General features: G+C 39.8%; 1 protein-coding gene across 8 annotated transcripts in view; it reads left to right on the top strand.

Annotated features, from left to right (window-relative positions):
• Positions 1-22279, top strand: part of KLHL32 (kelch like family member 32) — a 250044-nt gene that overhangs the window by 207957 nt on the left and 19808 nt on the right. For 2 of the 8 annotated variants that reach the window (XM_030929461.1, XM_010376422.1), the window contains one exon: positions 14940-15666. The exons of 2 other annotated variants lie outside the window; for them this stretch is intronic. In XM_030929461.1, the coding sequence (XP_030785321.1) occupies positions 14940-15666 (727 nt within the window). Of the gene's footprint in view, positions 1-14939; positions 15901-22279 lie in introns of those variants that run through there. 4 more of the 8 variants (XM_030929465.1, XM_030929464.1, XM_030929463.1 and 1 more) reach the window with 3 other exon arrangements.

The raw sequence follows: 22279 nt of genomic DNA, 5'->3' as shown, positions 1-22279 counted from the left end.
GCCCCTCAGCAGTGATGTTCCCGCTTGGGGCCTCTTGCCCTTCACTGCCTGCGTGTGCTGGCCATGCTTCTGCTACCAGACTGGACCTGCTCATGGGGCCCAGTTTCTTTTCCCTCTTCAATGTGTCCTTCACTATCTTCAGGGTTCACCTTGCTCTTCCTCCTAACCTGATAAAGAATGTCTCAGACCTGTGATTTCCTCAGATTGGACTCCTGCGTTCTTTCATTCAATATTGACGGTTCTCAGTGAGGCTGCAATACAGTCTTTCTTTCAACTATCCTACAGATTCTCTTTTGCAACAGCTAGTACCTTCTACTCATTTCTTCCTCCTCCACAGTTTCCTCTTCTCTCACGAGTCTTCTGAGACTATCAGGCAGCTGGTTCTCCACCACAGGGCCATCTCTCTACATCTCTGATTTCTTTGCATGACTGCCGCAGGCTGGGCTCTCTAGGCCACTTCTCCCACCCAAACTAAGCCCTGGCCCCCTCTCTCGGCTGCTTTGATTCCTTACATGCTTGATTTCTGTTTTGAGACCCATCTGACATTTATTGTTTGTAATGATCCTTGTGTAACCCAAATCCTTTGATATGACTACCTGGGCATTGGCCCAAATCTTCTCTGAAATGTCTATTTGGATAAAAAAAAAAAAAAAAATCTGTGATCACTGTGGTGAAGAGTGTATCTTCTTCGATAAAAATATTATTTGTATGACCAGCTTGGCCAACATGGTGAGATCCCATCTCTACTAAAAATACAAAAATTAGCCAGGCGCGGTGGTGCACACCTGTAATCCCAGCTACTCAGGCTGAGGTAGGAGAATTGCTTGAACCCAGGAGGTGGAGGTAGCAGTGCACCAAGATTGTGCCAGTGTGCTCCAGCCTAGGTGACAGCGTGAGACTCCATCTCAAAAAATACATATATAAATACATATATATATATATATATATATATATAATATGTGTACTGTACTCACAGGTGTTGCAAAGTAGAAATAGACGATTCATAGTTCCCTAGTTTTTTATGCTATGATGAAATGAAGTTAGAGAATGCAGCGCAAAGTATGCTCTTTAAACATCAGTAGCCAGACTGAAATTCACCTAGTACAGGTAGTCAGTGGTGCCATCACATTGTGTGTATCCTTTGCAGCTCACTGACAGTGTAGACCCTGGCTCCCCTTCCCCAGCTGGCTGGCAGTGCTCCTTGTCCTATCCCCCTGACAGTAGAGTCTGGCCCTGACAGTGTTTAGTCCTGTGCTTCAGTCTGTGGGTTCCCCCATGCCAATCTCTACACCTCATGGCTCTAAAAGATGTTTAAAGTTACCTTTGACTATTCTTTTGTTTCTGTTTGGAGGCTGCCAACATTAAATCCCTAAATGCAACTTGGGTACTTTCTGGACATCTAAACTCATCATAGAACCACTCACTTGAGGGATTTGACTGTCTCTGTGTCAGTGACCTGGGGCAGCTGCTTGAGCCCCTGAGGTCCATTTGGTCATAATATTAAAGATTTGATTTCAGATGGTGAGCATATTTGCCAGTGAACCTGCTCTTGTGCTCTTGGCTCATTATTCTTTTTTCCTTTTTTTTTTTTTTTTTTTTTTTTTTTGAGACATAGTCTTGCTCTGTAGTCCAGGCTGGATGCAGTGACACAATCATGGCTTACTGAAGCCTCAAACTCCCAGGCCCAGGTGATCCCTCTACCTCAGACTCCCAAGTAGCTGCGACCATAGGCATGTGTCACTGCAGCCCAGCTTTTTTTTTTTTTTTTTTTTTTTGGTAGAGACAGGGACTCCCTATTTTGCCCAGGTTAGTCTTGAACTTCTGGGCTCAGTCAATCCTCCCACCTCGGCCTCCCAAAGTGCTAGGATTACAGGTATGAGCCACTGCATTCAGCCAAGCTCATTATTCTTGAATCAATTCATGAAGAAATATTCAAAGGCTTGATGCTCTCAGGATGCTCTAGGGCATGTTTACAAATTAAACAGTTTTTTTAACCATAAAATGTATAAATGTGCCAGCAACATTTAAGGCACCAATGAAATGACAACATAGAAAGATGGTTCTTCTGAAAAATCTGTCTACAAAAGGCTTAAATTTCCAGATTTGCAGGATTCCCTCCGACAATTCCAAATTTCATTAGAATATTTTACAGGAACATATCAAGACACTCAAAATCAAGAATAAACATCGAGTTTTATGGTATTAATGGAAGTGAATGGCAAATGAGAATGTTGATATATACTTATTAGAATCTTCTTTGTCACCAAGTTTCTTACATAATAGACACTTAAGAAATTGAGAAGTGTTTGTAATGGGAAACCCAAGCCAAGTAATGAAAGTGACTTATATGTTGAGTATTGTACAAAAACAGCTGGGTTTAAGTCTGTCTCTCCCTTTTCATTCATTCATTCATTCATTCATCCATCCATCCATCCATCCATTCATTCATTCATTCAGTCAGTCATGCTTTTCCAACATTGAATTTAACAAAGTCACAGAACTTAAATTACTGGATTAGAATTACTGAGTTTGTGTGAAATATGGTTAATCATAAGAGCTAGTTTATAATCTGTCATGCTGCCATACTTTTATTATCACTTTAAATATGTGAAGTATTTAATACTATGTAGCAAATTTCTTATCAACTATAGCAATCTCTCAAAATTTACATCACTAACACACAATGTTGTATTGCATAAAAATGGTCTGCATGTGATGGCTTTATCAAGAATTCGAAAAGGGCCGGGCACGGTGGCTCACGCCTCTAATCCCAGCACTTTGGGAGGCCGAGGCGGGCAGATCACGAGGTCAGGAGATCGAGACCATCCTGGCTAACACTGTGAAATCCCGTCTCTACTAAAAATACAAAAAAATCAGCTGGGCATGGTGGTGGGCGCTTGTAGTCCCAGCTACTCGGGAGGCTCAGACAGGAGAATGGTGTGAACCTGGGAGGTGGAGCTTGCAGTGAGCCGAGATTGCACCACTGCACTCCAGCCTGGGAGACAGAGTGAGACTCTGTCTCAAAAAAAAAAAAAAAAAAAAAAGAAGAATTCAACAGGATAATTATATTGGGGAATACTTCTTCATCTCTTGGAGGCATATTGCCATCATATAAATTCTGTACATTGTCTAAATATCAGTTTACCAAACACCTTCACATATCTTACCGCATTCAGTCTTCTGTAGAACCCTGTGACATAGGTATTACCATACTGGTTTTACAGAGTATCAGTATGTTGATAAAACTGAGTATCAGTATGTTGGTTTTTCATAAATACCGGCACAAATACATTAGGTTGCAGAAACAGGTCTTTTGACATCAAGTCCTGTATTATTTTCCTTGTGTCACATTTACCTCTATAAGCATATACCAATTCGTGACAGAAAAAAGCATCAGGATTTCCCTGGCCATTTCAGCTGACTTCACCCTGGTAATGCATCCCTATTGCATTCAGTAGCTAGGAAACAATGGGGGGAGTTGTGACCCACGTAAGGTCGCTCTAGTCCCTATTGCTAATGTGATACAGAAGGGTTTTCTTTTATTGATCAAATTGGTTTTCTCTCATTTTCCAGTGTCGTTCTAACAATATAAACTGAATATCTCAGTGACTACATGCAAAGTTCCTTCAATATCTAGTAGGACATGTTATATAAATATGCAGGAGCTATCATTTTATTTAGAAGTCTCATGTCATCAATCCAGCATTGAGTAATGCTCTGATGCAATCCCAGCCATCAGTGACTAGATGGATGAATATTGTCTTTTGGCTCAGAGACTATGATCAAACCATTGAAGGGAAATTATAGGGTGTTATTCTATAACTGTACATGTGTTTTGCTCAAATATGAGGAGACCAAGAGGTTTCATTTTTCCTACAACATTATTGGCAAGGGTGGTGCTGTTTTTTATTGTCCTATAGGACATTTTTGCCATTTAAAAGTTTTATATATATTAGATATGGAATGGGAATGGTGTATATACATATAAGTTTTAGGTTTGGGGGTACACATGAAGGTTTGTTATATAGGTACACTCATGTCTTGGGGGTTTGTACAGATTATTTCATCACCCACATATTAAGCGTAGTACCCAACAGTTATTTTTTCTGCTCCTCTCCCTCCTCCCACCCTCCACCATCATGAAGGTATATTTACCTCTATGAGATAAATATAAATATACCATTATATATAAATAAACATATATAACTATAAATATGCCATTATATATAAATATAAATATACCACTATATTCCCTCATGGAGGGAATGGTACATTTAAAGACAGTCCAGAGGTAAAATGTTTGTGAACAATTTACTAAAACTTGAATTTATGTATAAGATCTCTGTTTTTTTTTTTTTTTTTCTTTTTTTAGATGGAGTCTCACTCTGTCACCCAGGCTGGAGTGCAGTGGCGCTATCTCGGCTCACTGCAAGCTCTGCCTCCTGGGTTCACGCCATTCTCCTGCCTCAGCCTCCAGAGTAGCTGGGACTATAGGTGCCCACCACCACACCCGGCTAATTTTTTTGTATTTTTAGTAGAGACAGGGTTTCACCATGTTAGCCAGGATGGTCTCGATCTCCTGACCTCGTTATCTGCCCGTCTCGGCCTCCCAAAGTGCTGGGATTATAGGCATGAGTCACCGCACCCGGCCATGTATAAGATATTATTCTGGGATTCTAACCAATATTACCTTGAAGCAGTCACCTTAATAAATTTGAAATTAGTATTATTTGGCACAAATTTTATTTTATTTTTACAAGAGATGGTATTATTATTCAATTTCATAATATAATCTAATCAAAGTTGTTCCTAGGGAGAGTAACTATGATGTAACCCACTTCTCTGCATGTGGCCCCACGTGCATGTGCACTTTCATACATGCAAACATTCACGCAGACATTTCAGCCAAGCAGAGTTATAGACAAAAAAAAAGTCACCTTGTTTTTCTGAAAAGAGATTTATCAAAACTATCTGTGCTACAGAAACCTGTGACTTGGATACTGGATTAATATTGGTTGTCTCTACCACCTGTAGGAAAATTAGAGAATTCTACTTTACAAGATTTTTGGTGGATCCATAGGTAACATATATCCTAGAGAAGGTGGACATTCTCTCATCAACTAATTTATTTTACAGATGAGAAGCCAAATAATGGATCCAATATCAGCCATATACTCACGTTGCCCTTTTAATATTGGCTTTTCAAAGATCAGCTTACACTGGTGGCTGAATCTCACAGGTAGAAAGGATATCATAGGTTATTAACTTCACCTCTTATCCTATCTTGATTTTCTCTTCATCTTGATATAAAATTTACCTTTTAAACAAATCCTCTTTTGTTATTGTTATAAGATTGAGCAAAGGGCAACTCAGGTCACTTTTCGTGCACCCCCCTTAAATATCTGGAACTTACAGATGGCAGGTCTCAGGGTAGTTTTTGTTGTGATTCTTCCAGTCCTGTGTGTTTATCCCCATTTGTGGAAAAGAGATACCTTTAGTTGCAAGGGCTTTTTGCTTTTGGAGTTCTGAAGTATGTACTTTAAAAAATATGTTTAGGCCGGGCGCGGTGGCTCAAGCCTGTAATCCCAGCACTTTGGGAGGCCGAGACGGGCGGATCACGAGGTCAGGAGATCAAGACCATCCTGGCTAACCCGGTGAAACCCCGTCTCTACTAAAAAATACAAAAAACTAGCCGGGCGAGGTGGCGGGCGCCTGTAGTCCCAGCTACTCGGGAGGCTGAGGCAGGAGAATGGCGTAAACCCGGGAGGCGGAGCTTGCAGTGAGCTGAGATCCGGCCACTGCACTCAGCCCGGGAGACAGAGCGAGACTCCGTCTCAAAAAAAAAAAAAAAAAAAAAAAAAAAATATGTTTAAAGATGATTACCAGAGAACAAAACATATGTTAAAGGTGAACGTAATAACATTTACCAATCTTTCAATTTCACAGAATTTTAAAGGAACGATGAAATAATGTATTATTATCATCTGTTATAAACTGAATATTGCTTTAAAAATCTGTCAGGTTTATTTTTTCTTACAGTATATGAGCCCGGGACCTCATCAGATTTGGTTCCATTGAAATATATTTCTTAGAAGAAAAAATAGCCTATGCGTCTTACATAAGTCTGTAGTGAGCTATAATGGTTAATGCACAATCTCCCTTGAAAGATCTGTTTTACAAGGAAAATGTTGACACAGTTTTAATTATAGCACTCAGGTGAGCACTGTTATAATTTTTAATATTCCTCCATGGTAACATTTTCATTGTTCTGGTAAAGGAAAATGCTCTGATGCTGAGTCCCTAGTTTCTGGTGATTTTGGATTTTATGGGAAAGTTGTCTTTTTGAACTGAAACTTTTCATTCGTTCTCAAAGAAGAGAATGTAACTATAAGATCTGTCGCATTTATTTATTAGTATATACTTTTCTCTCTATGGCAGTTGTTACTCTGGTTTATTACATCATTATTTCACCTTACATGACTCACGTTACAGAGGGGAGCTTCTGTGTAGTATTGCATGGCAAATCTCAACACTTGCTCACTTGCATTAGGGAAACATCACATTTTTAAAGAAACTGTATGTAATATTAAAACAGTAACATGCTAAAATTTTGTCTTTATTGGAATTCAAGGTGTTATAACATAACATATAAAACAATGTACTTTAATATAGAACGATCACTGAACTCTTCCCTTTGAGAACATAAATTAGAAGATAAAGAACATGCTTGATACTCTGTTTAGAAAGGAAAAGATTCGTCGATGCATCATCATCCATTCTATTAAAACATGCTTTCCTGGCTTCCTACTTGTTGCCCAAGAGCTCGTCAGCTTGCCCTGCTCTTTGATAGAGGTTCAGCAGTGAGTTTTTGACTTGCTCCTGTGCCCTTCCTTTGTCTTTTTCTGAATTTGAAGAAGTGTGGAATTTATGCTGCCTTTTGTGCACTGAGGGGAAACTGGTGCCCTGGCGTATCTCAATGGGATGACTAGACTGGTAAGGATATGGACACTTGTGCCTCACAGTGTGGGATTCTGCAAAGAGGAGGACTCAGTATGCACCTTCAGCAGAGCTGTCTGCATCCAGATTTTACATAGGAGCACAATAATAGCTGCCCTTGGTCAAGGAGCAGAATAAAGGCTATCAGCAAAAATACTAGTCATTGCTTACTCAGCTCTTCATGATGAAGTAAAAGACAGTATTTGTAGACCAAGACAAAAAAATACTTGTTACTTTAAGACAATGTCATAGGGCTTTATTCTTTGTTAGCATTGCTTAAAAAGATTTGATCACTCATCTGATGAGAACCTGCTTTTTAAGGGCACTTGTATTTATATGTATTTGCAAGATATAAAGACAGTTCTATGGAAGAGTGCAGTGATGTCTATTCTTGAATTTGGGATGACTTCATAATTAATGTATTTTCTGGAAATCTGAGAATAGTATTTTCATTGTTTTGGCATTCCTTTGGGGTTATAGTGTATAATATATATGGATATATACAAACAGAATTCAAAACATCCACTTCTTTAAAAGGATCAGGAATTTTAGACGTCAAAACAGCAGCTTCTATCTGGGTGTGTTTCACATGAACAATAAAGGAATTAGAATCACAATATGAGGACTTGATAATGTTAGGAATATAACATTTTTTCATATAATTGATATATTTCTGAAATACATATGAGTAACTTGCATATTTTAATTGAACTAGGGCAATATTTGTAGCATTTAGGATTATATACTATTATGTTTAGGATTATATATCATATATTCTACTCTGTAGAATAGCAATCAGTAGGGATATGCTGAGAAAACTAAAGGGAAGGGATTATTTGTTCTGTATATTTTTGGGCCAACTTTAGTTAACAGGAAATAATCTAGAATTAAAATACATTTAAAAAATAGACCGGGTGCAGTGGCTCATGCCTGTAATCCCAGCACTTTAGGAGGCCAAGGCAGATGGATCATTTGAGGTCAGGAATTTGAGACCAGCCTGGCCAACATGATAAAACCGCATCTCTACTAAAAATACAAAAATCAGCTGGGTGGTAGTGGCACACGCTTGTAATCCCAGCTACTCGGGAGGCTGAGGCAGGAGAATCGCTTGAGCCTGGGAGGCAGAAGTTTTAGTGAGCCAAGATCGCACTCCTACACTCCAGTCTGGGCAGCAGAGTGAGACCCTGTCTCAAAATAAATAAATAAATAAATAAATAAATAAATAAATAAATAAATAAATGTAAAATATATGATCTCATAAAAAGTGAAGCAATAATTCAAGACTCCAGACATGTCCTTTCCCCTCATATTTGTTCTGTAATTACAAACTCTTTAATTGGTATCATAAACCTATTGTCTTTATTTCTGAAGTAATCCATAAATGAGGCTCATTGAAAAATACTGCCAACCTATTTTGAAGCAAAGCATTCTTATTTTTAAAGCAGAATTTTTCTAATTTATTGAATATAGAAGTTATATTTGGACTTAGTGCATTTGCCTGGATTTTCTCTTGAAATAATTATTGATGGAAAAATAATGACAAGTAGATATAATAAAAAAATACATTGTATAGGTTAAAAACTTAGTTTCTAGTTCTAGCTTTTCTGCTAATTCATTGTATGACTTGGGTTAAGTCAGTTAACTTGTCTGGATTTGATTTCCATTTGTAAAATTGAAAAGCTTGAGCCAAATGGACTCAACTTTCTTCTTGCTCAAATATTTTATAAGGTATGTGAAGGTTTAAAAGACTACAGTGCCTATGGCCTTGCCAAGAATCTCAAATAGAAGTGGCCAACACCAAACATGTGAGGGAGGAAAACAAGGGCGTATGTATCTATGTTTAGGGCACTGAATGCTGCAGTGTGGAGCCTTGAGGGCTTATAAAGGCCTTATAAGAAAGCCATAAAGATGAGATAATAAAATAGAAAACTGAAGCCTGTGATAGATAAATATGTGTGTGTATGTATGTGTGAATAAAGAAATTGATACTATTTGTTTAAGAGAATGTGAGAAATAGCCTAAAAACAGGATTTTCCATTTATGCAACAAATATTTATAGCAAACTGTGGGTCAGCTGCTGTTCTTAGCAAATATCTGAGGATCAATTGGGTTGAAGTTGGATTAAACTGTAGTTAATGTTCCTTTTAGGAAGAAACAATTCTCCATTGTGGTCAGGTGAACTGGGTCAGGCAGGGTGCTTGAGAGACCTCCTGTTGTACGTGGAAATAATGTCCGCTGTGTTGCAGGTAGTTTAGGAATTGTCTTACCCAATGGCCATGTTTCCTAAACACTCTTTTGTAATGTCCTCCTAAACTGAATCTGTCGTTTCTTTTCCACTCTTGCTGGCTTGGCCACCAAAAAGGCTGCCTGCTCCATTTTCTTCCTGATTAAATCCGAGAATTTAGGGTGATAGGGATTTCAGTATGCCAGAATAAATAAGATAGGATAGGATTCAGCTTACCCTGAGTTGTGCTTTCTCAGTGTAATGTCATTATTTTAAAAGCCACCAGTTCCAAGAATAATCTTTTTCAAGCTTAAGCACCAAAATATACCACAAAGCTAACTGTTGTCTTTGGGTTCCATGATGCCCCAATGATAAATCAGCTTTCTTCTTGCTGTAGTCTCTAAGCTCCTTAAATGGGCTCCAGGATTCCCTCTACCAGCATGGCAGTGAATAGTGTCAGATGACGTTCACAACACAGAGGTGATTTTGAAGTGGCCCATTGTTTTGAATTTTCTTTGCCATTTTTAAATTATTATTTGAATAAACAAGAGTTATCTGTGATTTCAGTGGGGTTTTTCCTTTAGATTCTTATGAATGTGAAAACAGAGCACAGTAACACTTTTACATTTATGTGTCTATTATTGCAAAGGCAAAAATGCAGAGTGTTTCTATGGCTTACTTTATGTTATCAGAATCAGCCATCGATTTATAGACTGTATAGAACTAAGGTCTCAAAAAATGCTACCTCATCTGTAATATTAAGCTAATTAAGTATCCTATATCATAACCTAAGCATTACTTCAACTTCATTGGATTTATACCTGCTTAAATTTAAAAAAACAGAGTGAATTTTCTCTGATAAGGCAGCAATTTACCGTAGTGGATGGAACAGTTAATATATACAGCTTCCTAAAGTAACTAAATTCATGACAGCCTGATAGGAGAATACTGTTATGAATGGAAATCTGTCCAAAGCCTTCCTATTCAAAGTGTGGTACGTGGGCCAGTGGCATATGCAATGAGGAGCTTGTTGGAAGTGCAGACTACTCATCCTCCAGTCCCCCACCTACTGAATCAGAGCCTAGATTTTGACCAGAAACCCCCGTGTAATTTGTGTACATGTTAAGTTTGTGGTTGACGACAAGATAGTTGTAAATTAGATTCACCTTTGATCTGGAACAAATATAAATCCAACAAGTAGGGATGGTGTGTGTAGTCTGAAAATATTAATAAATGATAAAAGTTGAAAGTTATATGAAATCTATGAGAAGTTAGAAATGTTGGAAAGAAATAAGATAAAAATATCTCAGAAAATGCAAACTAATAGTTATGCAAAAAATATTCTGTAATACATAGTATTTGGAGAAATTGAACATAGAAAACATCATGACACATGTGACGTGGGATGATAGTAGACCACAAACCAGAAATTAATCAGTAATAGGTCACAGTGGCCACTGTTCCATGGCCAATTTTATTCTTTAGAGATTTTCTTAAAAGCATAGCATAGTTGAGGCTTGTGTGCTTCTCACGCAGTTAGTAACACTGTTTGCTAGAAAGATAAACCGGAGGTTGTTCAGAGATGGGCTAGAAGATTGATTATGGCATAGGAAGAACTGATTTATGAGGAGAGAGAAAAATAATTAAATGGGCAGCACTATGCTATAAAAAGAGCCTATGGAGACATGGATATTTATCTAATGTCTCTAGTGCTGTTTCCCGTAGTATCTATATGAAAGAAGCAGAACTGTACGGATATAAGAATGCCAAGAAATTGGTTGCAGAGCAAAGCAATATCAGCTAGAATTACTTGATTAAATTAGGAACAATAGCAAATATTATATTTCAGAAAATTTTACCTGGTCCCTAAGAAATGACCTTGAGCCGGATGACTTTATCCCTGAGAACTTTTGCAAACTGTGGGCAAAGAGTGGAAAATTGTTTATCAAGTTGCTGAACAGTCTCCCCAGAAATAATTGGAACCCCATCTCTTGAAAATTCCAAGATTAGGGTAGAGAAACCCTAGGGTATGGCATGTGGGAACTGTCTCCACTTGTGGCAGAGACCTGGTGATTGATGAGTACCATTTTTCCATATCACTCATTTCTTTTGCAATATCTTTGATTATTGCAGATATTACCATACATAGATAATTTTTTTTGTCAGGTTGGTATCTTATTTAAAAATGCTACCTTCTATAAAAGCATCTGGAGCGTATCGCTTGTCTGACCTCTACCGTGTCTGCCTCCTTGTTACCTAGCGACATTCCTTTTTCATTTCTCTCACTCTGTCACTCATTAAGAGATGCAATTCATGACATTGCAGAAGTGAATTCACTTCCATATTCACTTGATTCAGAAAACTGAAAAGACAAGCCCCAAATGCATCTTGACTTTTGGAACCCTTTTTCAAATAGATGCAGAAACTCTGAATGTCTGAAATCATCCAGTGCCTTAGAGAGTTTAGTGATTCTTTTCACTAGGATGAAAACCCAGTTTGTGTTTGCCAAGGAGCAGTGGTCTGAGAATACGACATTTCCTTTTCCCTCCCTCAGTACACTTCCCCCCCATCCCCTAGTGAAATCTATCATATGAACAGGGAAGTCCAGAATCCTGATTCCATGGTTCAAAAAGGAAGTAAAGCACAATAAAATTGAAACAGGATATTTTCCTTGACATCTTTGCAGGTGGGAACTGGAGCACAGGTGATTGAGCTAGCTGGCTATTTCGGCGCTGGCAGGGGCAAACTCAAAACAGGCACCTCCTGCTGTTGGTGTGGGGGTGGTTGTGGCACCACTAAGAAGAGATGGAAATCACATTGTTCTGAATTGCTTATCTGATTGCTGGGCCAAATGCTCATTCTACTTAGTAACATTTCTGCAGTTTGTAGCAAAACCCTTAACATTATAAAATAACAGGAGCCATTTCAAACCATAAAGGAAGAAAGGAAAGATAACCACAGAAAAGTCTAGAGGCGGGGTTCTTAGCCAACCACCCATTAAATCTGGGACTGGGTCCAGTCCAGGGGCCTTCCAGCAACACTGAGGAGTGGCCTTGGCCAGATGCCTTCAGTTGCCCCAGGACTTTATTCTGGTCCCACATGGTGACTAAACCTCCATGAAGGGAAATAGAGCCAACATTCCTTTCACCTGAAGGAAAGAGAGATGGCAGGGTTGCATCCTGTCCTCTGCAAGGGTCATAGCTCAGAGGAAAGTCTGAGGACAATAAGAGACAGATCTACATTTTACTCACCCTTCTGATGTATCCTAGGCAGGTTCCCAGAGGAAGATCCTGGGCGGGCCCCCAGTTTCCCTGACCCCTTCATGGGCGGGAACTGGAATGTGAGTGCTGGAGCTAGCCAGCCGCTTCAGCACCAGCAGAGGTGAACTTCACTCACTCGAACCAGCTGCACCCAACCCCTCATGGGAGGGAACATGCAGGTGAGTGGGTGCAGGACCTGGCAAGTGCTTTTGGGCACTGGCAGGAGCAAAACTCAGTGCAGACCCCACCGCAGCATCTAGTGGGGAGTGCCTGTAGCCCCCAAAGCCCTAGAAGTAGTGTTACAGTCTGCCCTTTTTATCTTTGCCATCTGTGGGTGGCTTAAATATTAACAGCTCAGTGGAGGGTCACCTTCTTGGCACCTGAGTTCTTGTCTGGCATTCAGGAGGAATGAAGTCACACAAACAAGTTGAAGATGGTAAATGTGGGGGATTTTATTGCCAATGAAAGTGGCTCTCAGCAGAAAGGGGAGCTGGAAAGGGGATGGGGTGGGAAGGTAATCTTCCCCTGAAATCTGGCCATCACCCACCAGACTCCTCTCTGAAGCTGTGCTGTCACACAGCTGAAGCCATCCCTCTGAAGTCAAGCCACTTCTCTCCAACTGTAGTGTCTGACATCTAGCTGCTGCTTCTCCTCTTGATGTTCAACTGCTTCTCCTCTCTGCTGGCTGGGTCAGGGGTTTTTATGGGTACAGGATGGGGGGTGGGGCGGGTCATGGGTGGTTTTGGAAAAGTCAACATTCGAGCATAAAACAGGAATGTATGTTCTCACTTTGGGCTGCGGTGCCAGGCTTGAGGGTGGGACCCTTACTGGGACCCACCTTCTTCTGCCCAGAATTTCCTGCCTCCTGCCCCTATCAAATTATTTAATATTCTATTTCTTTGCTTCATTTTTTTCTGCTAATTCCTTCAGACTCACATTCACATTGTCTGGGAAATCTACTTTAATGTAAGTGCTGCTAAGAATAATTCATATCAAATACGTTGACTGAGATGTTAGATATACTTCATTATGCTGGTGTCTGGGAAGGTTTGCCAAACGTAACTATTAAGTCACACTAATTAAAATAATTTAGGTGCTCCATAAATGAACTGTGCTTTTTTCGTTGATGATTTTTTTTTTCTTCCCCCAAGATGGAGTCTTGCTCTGTCGCCCAGGCTGGAGTACAGTGATGCAATCTCAGCTCACTGCAATCTTCACCTCCCAGGTTCAAGCAATTCTCCTGCCTTAGCCTCCCAAGTAGCTGGAACTACAGGCATGTGCCACCACGCCCGGCTAATTTTTGTATTCTTAGTACAGACAGGGTTTCACCATGTTGGCCAGGCTGGTCTCGAACCCTTGAGCTCGTGATCCGCCTGCCTCGGCCTCCCAAAGTGCTGGGATTACAGGCATGAGCTACTGTGCCTGGCCCTGATGATTTTTTTAATTAAAAAAAAAGGAGAATTTCTTAAAACTAACGCAGTATATTGTCATAACAAAATTAAACAATAATTTTTTATTAATAATAAATGTGTAATTTTATTTATATGATTTTATTATAAATAAAATTAAACAATAATTTTTATTATTTATGACAATGTACCTTCTTTAGTTTTAAGAAATTCTCACTGCTGATATCAAAATGTTATAATTCCTTTCCTTCTTAAAAGAGATCTGAAAGGAATAAAAAGGTTAGGATTACATTCTGCTATTATGTACATATTGCAAAGATGATCTCCTCTATATTCTGTTTTTGTGAAAATGACTCTAACAAATTGCCAATATCTTACATGTGCAAATAACAACTGTCTTCAAGGTAAAAATTAATTGAGGGAAAAAAATTAATAGGTTAGAATCTTACTCTTTCTTTTATTGCTTCCTGACTGTTATACCTACTAAAGGAATGTGGGGTGGGAGGGGGAGTCTTTTTTCTTTCTAAATCATTCTACTAGTGTTATATTGATTTTCTCTCCAGTACACCCTGTGGTCTCAGATGATCACATATTTTCTTACGTTACTCATATTGATACAGCACCTTGGCTTATGGGTTGACATATATTACTTGAGCTATGATGACACTGCCCACCATTGACATTTCCTGGTGGTGGGGTGTACCGAGCCTCTTATGCATGAAACATAAGGAAACAGGCTGTTTCACAACAGTATTTTTGTTCTTTGAAAATCAATTATTGTTCACCCCAAATGATATCTGAATCCCCCGTCAGTGTTGCTTCACATTGTTTGTTATCCCTACAGCAATGTCTTGAGTTATTTTGTGTCTTTGCTGATACAGAAAAAAAGTTACTCATCTGGGCATCAAAATATTCCAGTTATACTGTTTGTAAGAAAGTCTGTATTATTCCCTGCCTGGAAGAATACAGGTAACCTACCTATATGCTGTTGCTTTCTGTCTTTCTTTCTTAGCTTTGTATCTCTTCTCATCTCCCTTCCCTCTGTTTCAGCTAGCTGTGAGGTGGTTGGAACACAACTGCCACTACCAGCACATGGACGAGCTCCTGCAATACATCCGCTTTGGCCTAATGGATGTGGATACTCTCCATACAGTTGCCCTGTCCCACCCCCTTGTCCAAGCAAGTGAGACTGCAACAGCCCTTGTCAACGAGGCCCTGGAATACCACCAGAGCATCTATGCACAGCCCGTCTGGCAGACTCGCAGGACCAAACCACGGTTCCAGTCAGACACTCTGTATATCATTGGTGGGAAAAAGCGCGAGGTCTGCAAGGTCAAGGAACTTCGGTACTTCAATCCTGTCGATCAGGAGAATGCTCTCATAGCCGCCATTGCCAACTGGAGTGAGCTGGCTCCCATGCCTGTGGGAAGGAGCCACCATTGTGTGGCAGTCATGGGGGACTTCCTGTTTGTGGCTGGAGGGGAAGTTGAGCATGCCAGTGGCCGGACGTGTGCTGTGAGGACTGCCTGTCGCTATGACCCCCGCAGTAATTCCTGGGCAGAGATAGCACCCATGAAAAACTGCCGGGAGCATTTTGTGCTGGGTGCCATGGAGGAATACCTCTATGCAGTTGGGGGCAGGAATGAACTGCGCCAGGTTCTGCCTACAGTTGAGCGATATTGCCCCAAGAAGAACAAATGGACTTTTGTTCAGTCCTTTGACAGATCCCTTTCATGCCATGCTGGATATGTGGCTGATGGTCTTCTTTGGATATCAGGTAGAACATACCTCACGTTGGATTTATCAAAACACACTTTCATTGTGGTATACATTTAAAAGTCAAGCTTTAATAGTGTGGCCATGTGTAATTGAAAGATTGAACCAAGCATGCCATTTGAGCTAATTAACATTCATTTATTGAGCACCTACTCTAGAGAGCAATGTGATTGGAAATAATGCGACTTTCTGTGACTTTCTGAGTGATTAATGAAATAAAAATTCAAGGTGGAAATTGTTGGTCCATCACAACTGTTTTTTTCTACCAGACCTTCTTCTGTCAGCTCTTGATTATTCATGGATTGTATTGCACAGCTTGTGGTTTGTCTAGGTCCTTTGCTTTTTCTTTCACCCCTGGCTGCCTGACTAGAGCCATTTCATCAAAGACAAGGCAAGAGAAGTAAAAGCCCAGTTAATCAGTTTTTCTGGGTATAGCAATAGGTATATATCCAAATAATCACTATGCTGTGCATTGAGGGAGGGGATGTAAGTTAACAAAACAAAGTTGTTGTTGTTTCAGATAGGATCTCACTCTGTTACCCAGGCTGGAGTGCAGTGGTGCCATCTCGAATCATTGCAACCTCCACCTCTCAGGCTCAAGTGATCCTCCCACCTGAGCCTCCTAAACAGCTGGGACTACAGGAACCCAGCACCACACCCAGCTAATTTTTGTATTTTTTGTCAAGACAGGGTTTCACTACATTGCCCAGGCTGCCCTCGAACTCTTGAGCTCAAGCAATCCACCAGTCTTGGCCTCCCAAAGTGTTGGGATTACAGGCGTGAGCCACTGCGCCCAGCCTAAAACAAAAAATGTTTTTTAAATGATCTGTGAATGGTAATTACTTGTGCCATTCTAACCCTTCATTCCAATTTACTCTCCCATTTTTACTGATGGTACAGTTTGAGCTCTAGTTTACCTTTCATCTCTTGAAAACCTTTTGATTATGGAAAGAGTAGGGAGACTAGAATAATCAACCCCATCTACCCACAACCCAGAATCCACAGTTAACTACTCCTTGCCAATCTTGTTTTCTCCACACCCACAGACCCTTCACACCCCTCTGGGCTGCCTTTTTGCTTATACAGAAGGAGTCTGTGAGGCATATGGCTATCAACATCACATTATCAACCTGTGTTTTCAATCTTAGTTTTGAGAAAGGGCCCAAGTGTTCTCCTTTGAAAGGTTTTTCTATCAAGAAGAGAGCTGAATTTTCTCCCAATTGGAAGATACTCGTATTGTAACCCAAATGGAGCTTGTTGGATTTCTATGTCATCAAGCACTAAGAGGAATAGAAAGGGTAAAAAACTTAAATATTAAGAATAATCCTGATGTTTGTACTTAGAAGAAATCATTACTTTTAAGTACACCTGCAAAGGCTTCTCAGCTTTCCTCAATAATCATCTCTAGTGTTCTAACACCTGCTCTGACAAAATTCTCCCTTGCACTTCTTTAAACTAAATTCATTTGGACTTTGACTGTTTGTTCTTCTGCTGTCCTCAATAACCAGGAAGACAGTCACAGGCTCAGCTTCTCTGAGTGGTGCCTCAGTTATTGGCAACTCACTGATTTTTATTGACAGAACCTAGCTCATATCAGAGTTTAAGTGCTCAATAAATTAATGAATGAAGTGAAGACTAGGACTAAGGAAGCAGATAGATGAAGAGGATCCAACATTTACTGGCTCTATACCAAAGAAACATTAGAAACAAGTATGTATGTTAGTATATGTAGATATATTTAAATTAAAACCTCATTTATCTAATTACTGTTCCTTTTTCTTTAAATATATATTTCAGCAGTTAATAACTATCAGGACTATATTATTTTAGCTGTGCTGAAGAAATTTCAAGCTAGGCAGCAAATAAGTCTTTGCTAATAGAAGGAACAGATCTGTACTTGTCTTGGATGGCAAAACAACGATGGGTTTATGAAATCAATGCCATTTACGTTTTCTCCCATTGAGATTCCTTCCATTAACTCATTTAGTTTCACATATTATTAAAATACTGTATTCCTAAATTTTGCACTGCATTTTCTAAGTTTTGTATGAATTTCTCATAAATATTTTAATAAATATTCCTTGTGTTTTGGCTGTAAACCTAGCTTGTAAGAGAATGCTGGGTTTTCCCTTACATAGTCTTAAAGATATCATGATTTAATACCTTCTTTAGTGAGGCCTTAAGAAAGCACAGAAGCTCCTCTTAGACTCGCTAGATCCGTTGTCCTGGTATCAAGTTGACTTCCCTTTCAATATGGGTCTACATGTTTCCTTTTCCATTTTATTAAATCTATCAACTTATTACAGATCCTTATTGCTATCTCACTTTGTTTTTCTCCTACTGTGAAAGGAAATACATTTTCTTTGTTCTTGTTTTACACTAATATATGCGGCCTGTGTTAACCATACTTAATGAAAACAATCACAATTTTCTCAGGTTTGTTTCTCCCTACTGTGTACTTGAGATGAGAAACTCACTTTGCTGTGTACAGTACAATACCTTTAATTGGAAAGAAGAGGAAATCACCAGTGACATTTCTAATACCTTCAGTCGTCTGCCTCTTTCCTCAGGCCCAGCTTATAATAAATCAATTGTGAATCTAACCATGAGTAGGGAGGGGTGACTAGATTTGCTAATGGGCCCCTTAACAAAAATACAGGTATAGTTCACCCTGCCGTTCACTGAGTTGGGAGTGTAACCTGATTTATTGGAGCAAATGCAAATGTTTGAGGCTATTCCTTATCCTTTACCAAATAATCATGTATTTCCAATTTAATTGATGGGGCATCCTTCTGGTATTTTGCAAACTTTGCCTGAGGTGGGGGTAGTATGGATTATAGAAGGTGGATTTTAGGGTCTTGGTTCTGTTCTCTAGAACACAGAATGAATGTTTCTTTAGAGACTTGACATTTCCAGCATGCTCATTCCCTCTCCACACCTCTCCCCCATTTCATTCCATTTTGGGGTCAGGAAATCTTGAAACCTGTTTATAGTTTTTAAAGTATGACAAGCAGAAAGGAATTCAGAAAATCATGCTGTATGTACATATCCATTAGCATTTAATTAAAGATGTTAGAGTCCAATTTTACAGGCTCCTGTAGCGTTTGACATTGTGACCCAATTCACAAGTGTTCCATGCCATTCTGATTTGAAATTCACAGTATCAAAGTAAAATAAGCACTTAAATATCCTACAGCTGTATTTTTAAAATATATGCTCTCTGTTGGAAGGTATACTTTGTGAACTACTAAAAACCTTTTTTTGTGTGTGAGGGAAAATTAATACTGAGCTCATCTTGAAGAACAGCTTATTTTTTCATTTTCATCAAATGATAACAAAATAAGAGGCTAACTGCAAAGTTAGTGCTTTAAAACTATAAAAATAAGACAAATGTTACTGCATTTACTCAAAAGCAGTATTTTAAGTGCTTTCTTGATTCTCTTGGTGAATGTCACATCCTTGTAAAGTATAGTGCTGAGTTACAGATACATGAAATTCATTTAGCAAACATACTTCCTGCCCTCTAGGAGATGGCAATCAAATAATTTTTCAGGTATTTCGTTAATGAAAGGACATTTTTTAAACCTTCTTTAACTCCCTAGAAGCTATGTGTATTTTCATCTTGATTAAATTTATATGAAGTTTGCATTGCCCCATTTTAAAAAAACTTTAATTTATTCAAAGCTACTAATAGGACTTGGGTTTTTCTAGTATTAATTAAAATAATGTAAAATTTTATTAACATTTAAAAATATAATTGCCTTATCTTTATGCAGATATTGTTTTACTTACATCTTGAGAACTGTAGACAAAGCCGGGTGCAGTGGCTTACACCTGTAATCCCAGCACTTTGGGAGGCAGAGGAGGGCAGATCGCCTGAGGTCAGGAGTTCAAGACCAGCCTGGCCAGCATGGTGAAACCCCATCTCTACTAAAAATACAAAAATTAGCTGGGCGTGGTGGCAGGTGCCTATAATTCCAGCTACTTGGGAGGCTGAGACAGGAGACTTGCTTGAACCCGGGAGGTGGAGGTTGCAGTGAGTCGAGGTCATATCACTGCACTCCAGCCTGGGCAAGAAGAGCGAACCTGTATCTCAAAAAAAAAAAAAAAAAAAAAAAAAAAAAAAAAAAAAAAAAGAATTGTAGACAAAATATTGGGAACTAAAAGCAGGCATAGCAGAGGCTGAGTTGTGGTGCACTGAGACCACAGACTGTGGTCACACACACAAAAAACTTGTGCTGCATATTTTATCCATCATGAGATGCTGAGCTAAAGTTCCTAACCTCTCCAAGTCCTGTTCCGGGATAGCGCTGGAGCATTAAAGTAGCATATAGTAGAGGGAACAGACTTTCAAACAGGTAATTAGAGGGTGACAGCAGAAGTCTTTCCAAGGTACAAAAGTAGTGCAAAACAGGGAGTGACTATTGCAGAAGGCATGAAAGGTAGCACCTAAAATAATTGAGGAATTATTTTAACCCTGAAGGTGCCTAACTTAGCTTCAGGTCCATTGGCTATTTTCTATTATCCATTAACTCCTCCCTGTCCTCATACTTGAACTTCATGGTCCAATCACTTCAATAATTATCTTGTCCTCTGGGAAACATGCAGTGTTTGACAAACCCAGTGATCTGCTTGGTCTGTGTCTGTACCTAGGCGGCTCCGCCTGTGGGAGGAGGACAATCAGCAGGAAGGCTTGATATGGGTATATTCTCAGCACATCACGCACAGTGGCACTCTCAGCCCTCTCTATACCCTACTGCTGCTCTCTCACGCCTTTCCTTCACTGGCTGGAACTTCTTGACTTTCCTCAGAACCCAGAGAGACTCTTCTCAGACTCAGAGAGAAGATCTTGCCTTTGGTTTCTCAGAGCAAATGTAAGTGAGATAATAGGAGGAGGAGGCAGAGAGTGTGACAAGAGAGATGGATAAGAGTTTATCTGGAAAGGGGCTAAGGGCAGAAGTTTGGGAAACACTAGCAAGGAGGGTGCAGGGTTAGCAGGTACTAAGGAGGGAGCCTGAGAATGTGGAATGGGCGGGGTCAGAGGAGGAGGAGGAGTGTCACAGAAACCAAAACCGAGAAAGAAGGTGCAGTGAGAGCTGTTCAATACTACAGGGATATTAAGGTCCAAAATATTTCCACTGCATTTTTTACTTGGGAAAATTTTAGTGAAAGCAGTTTCAGGGGATTGGAAGAAGGTGGAAACTAGAATACAGTAGTTGAAGGTATGATAGAAACGTGAGGAAATAGAAACCCCAGGTACAGATTACCTTGGCAAAAAGTTAGGATAAAGCCCGTCTTAGTCTAATACTAATGAAAAAGTGTATTATCTAAACTTCAATCCCCGAATCTGAGCTTATCAGACAACTTTCAAATGAAGAATCTGGCTTCCTGTACACATATAGGGAGAGAATGGGCTGTTTTTAGTTGTACACATATTTTAGTTCATGTAACAGCCTCATTTTTTCACTATAAATTAATAAGCATTTTGGCTTTAGGAAGAATAAAGGCGATTAAGAAGTAAAGAAAGGAAGGAGGAGGGGAGTTTGGCTGAGTAGTTAGAAGAGGAAATCCAGAGGTGAAGGAGGGATTTTGTTTGTTTAAGGATGCAAGTGCACTAAGCATATTTGTAAATAAGGAAAGAGAGTGAAATTGAAGGTGTAGGGAGGAGGGGCATACATTTGGCTGGTAAACGCTGAGAGCATTTCCCAGGTACCAGGAACAGTGAAGAGTCCTGAGGATACAATATTGACAACAGACACAGAGTCCTGAAAGGCAAGAGGGAGCTGGGCAGGGGTCAGGTCTTGAACTTGAGAAGGGAGGGACCCTTAAGCCTGGAGAGAAGGAGATAATTACGGGTGTGAACCTAGGTAAGCTCACAGGTGAAGGGCAGGAACCTGAGGAGTTTCTTGTAGATTGATTCAAATGAGAAACAGGTCTGTCGAGATTATGCCTGTCGGGACTAAGTAGAGGACCTGAGGAGAGTGACCTCGGAATAAGCCTCTGAGAGAAAACAGAGGGAATTAACCGGTTAAAGAAAAATAGGTGTACAGAATCCACACTAACCTTGGAAACCACAAAACTGTAGTGGCTCCATTTTCAAATTTCTGTCGTTTTGTGGTGCTCAGCAGAGGACTGAAGAAGGCAGGTCTGTGGATTCACTCATGATGAAAGATTTTGAGACTGGAATAGTCCAGAGGATCCTCCTGGAAGGAGTTCAGCAAGCTAGGATCCCAGTTAAGTGAGAGGCAAGGGCTGAAGGTTTGCTCCAGTGTGTGTTGCGGGAGTAAGGAGTAAGAGAATGCCCCTTGTTGTCGCTGGAGGCAGCCATGATGTGAGGAAGCCACTTGCCTGATAGAGGTTTGGAGCTGGATAACTTGGAGCATCCACTTAAAAGTTCCTAGTGAATTGGAATGTCCATGAAGAATTAAATCTTTGTTGCTTTAGATGCTAGCAACCAGTTGCCCCCAGCAGTTACTTTTTCTTTTTTTCACTTGTGCCCCAATCTTTTCTACCCCACATCTGAAAGAGATGAAAAGAAAGCCACTGTAGTATTGAACTGAGGTGGAAACCAAACAGAAATGTAGTATTCCACAATGCTTGTTAGAGAGCTAATG

This window comes from Rhinopithecus roxellana, chromosome 4 (genome assembly GCF_007565055.1).
Source record: "Rhinopithecus roxellana isolate Shanxi Qingling chromosome 4, ASM756505v1, whole genome shotgun sequence".
In the NCBI taxonomy this organism is placed as follows: Eukaryota; Metazoa; Chordata; class Mammalia; order Primates; family Cercopithecidae; genus Rhinopithecus; species Rhinopithecus roxellana.
The sequence above is the reverse complement of the archived record's forward strand: the minus strand, read 5'-3'. Positions and strand labels throughout refer to the sequence as shown.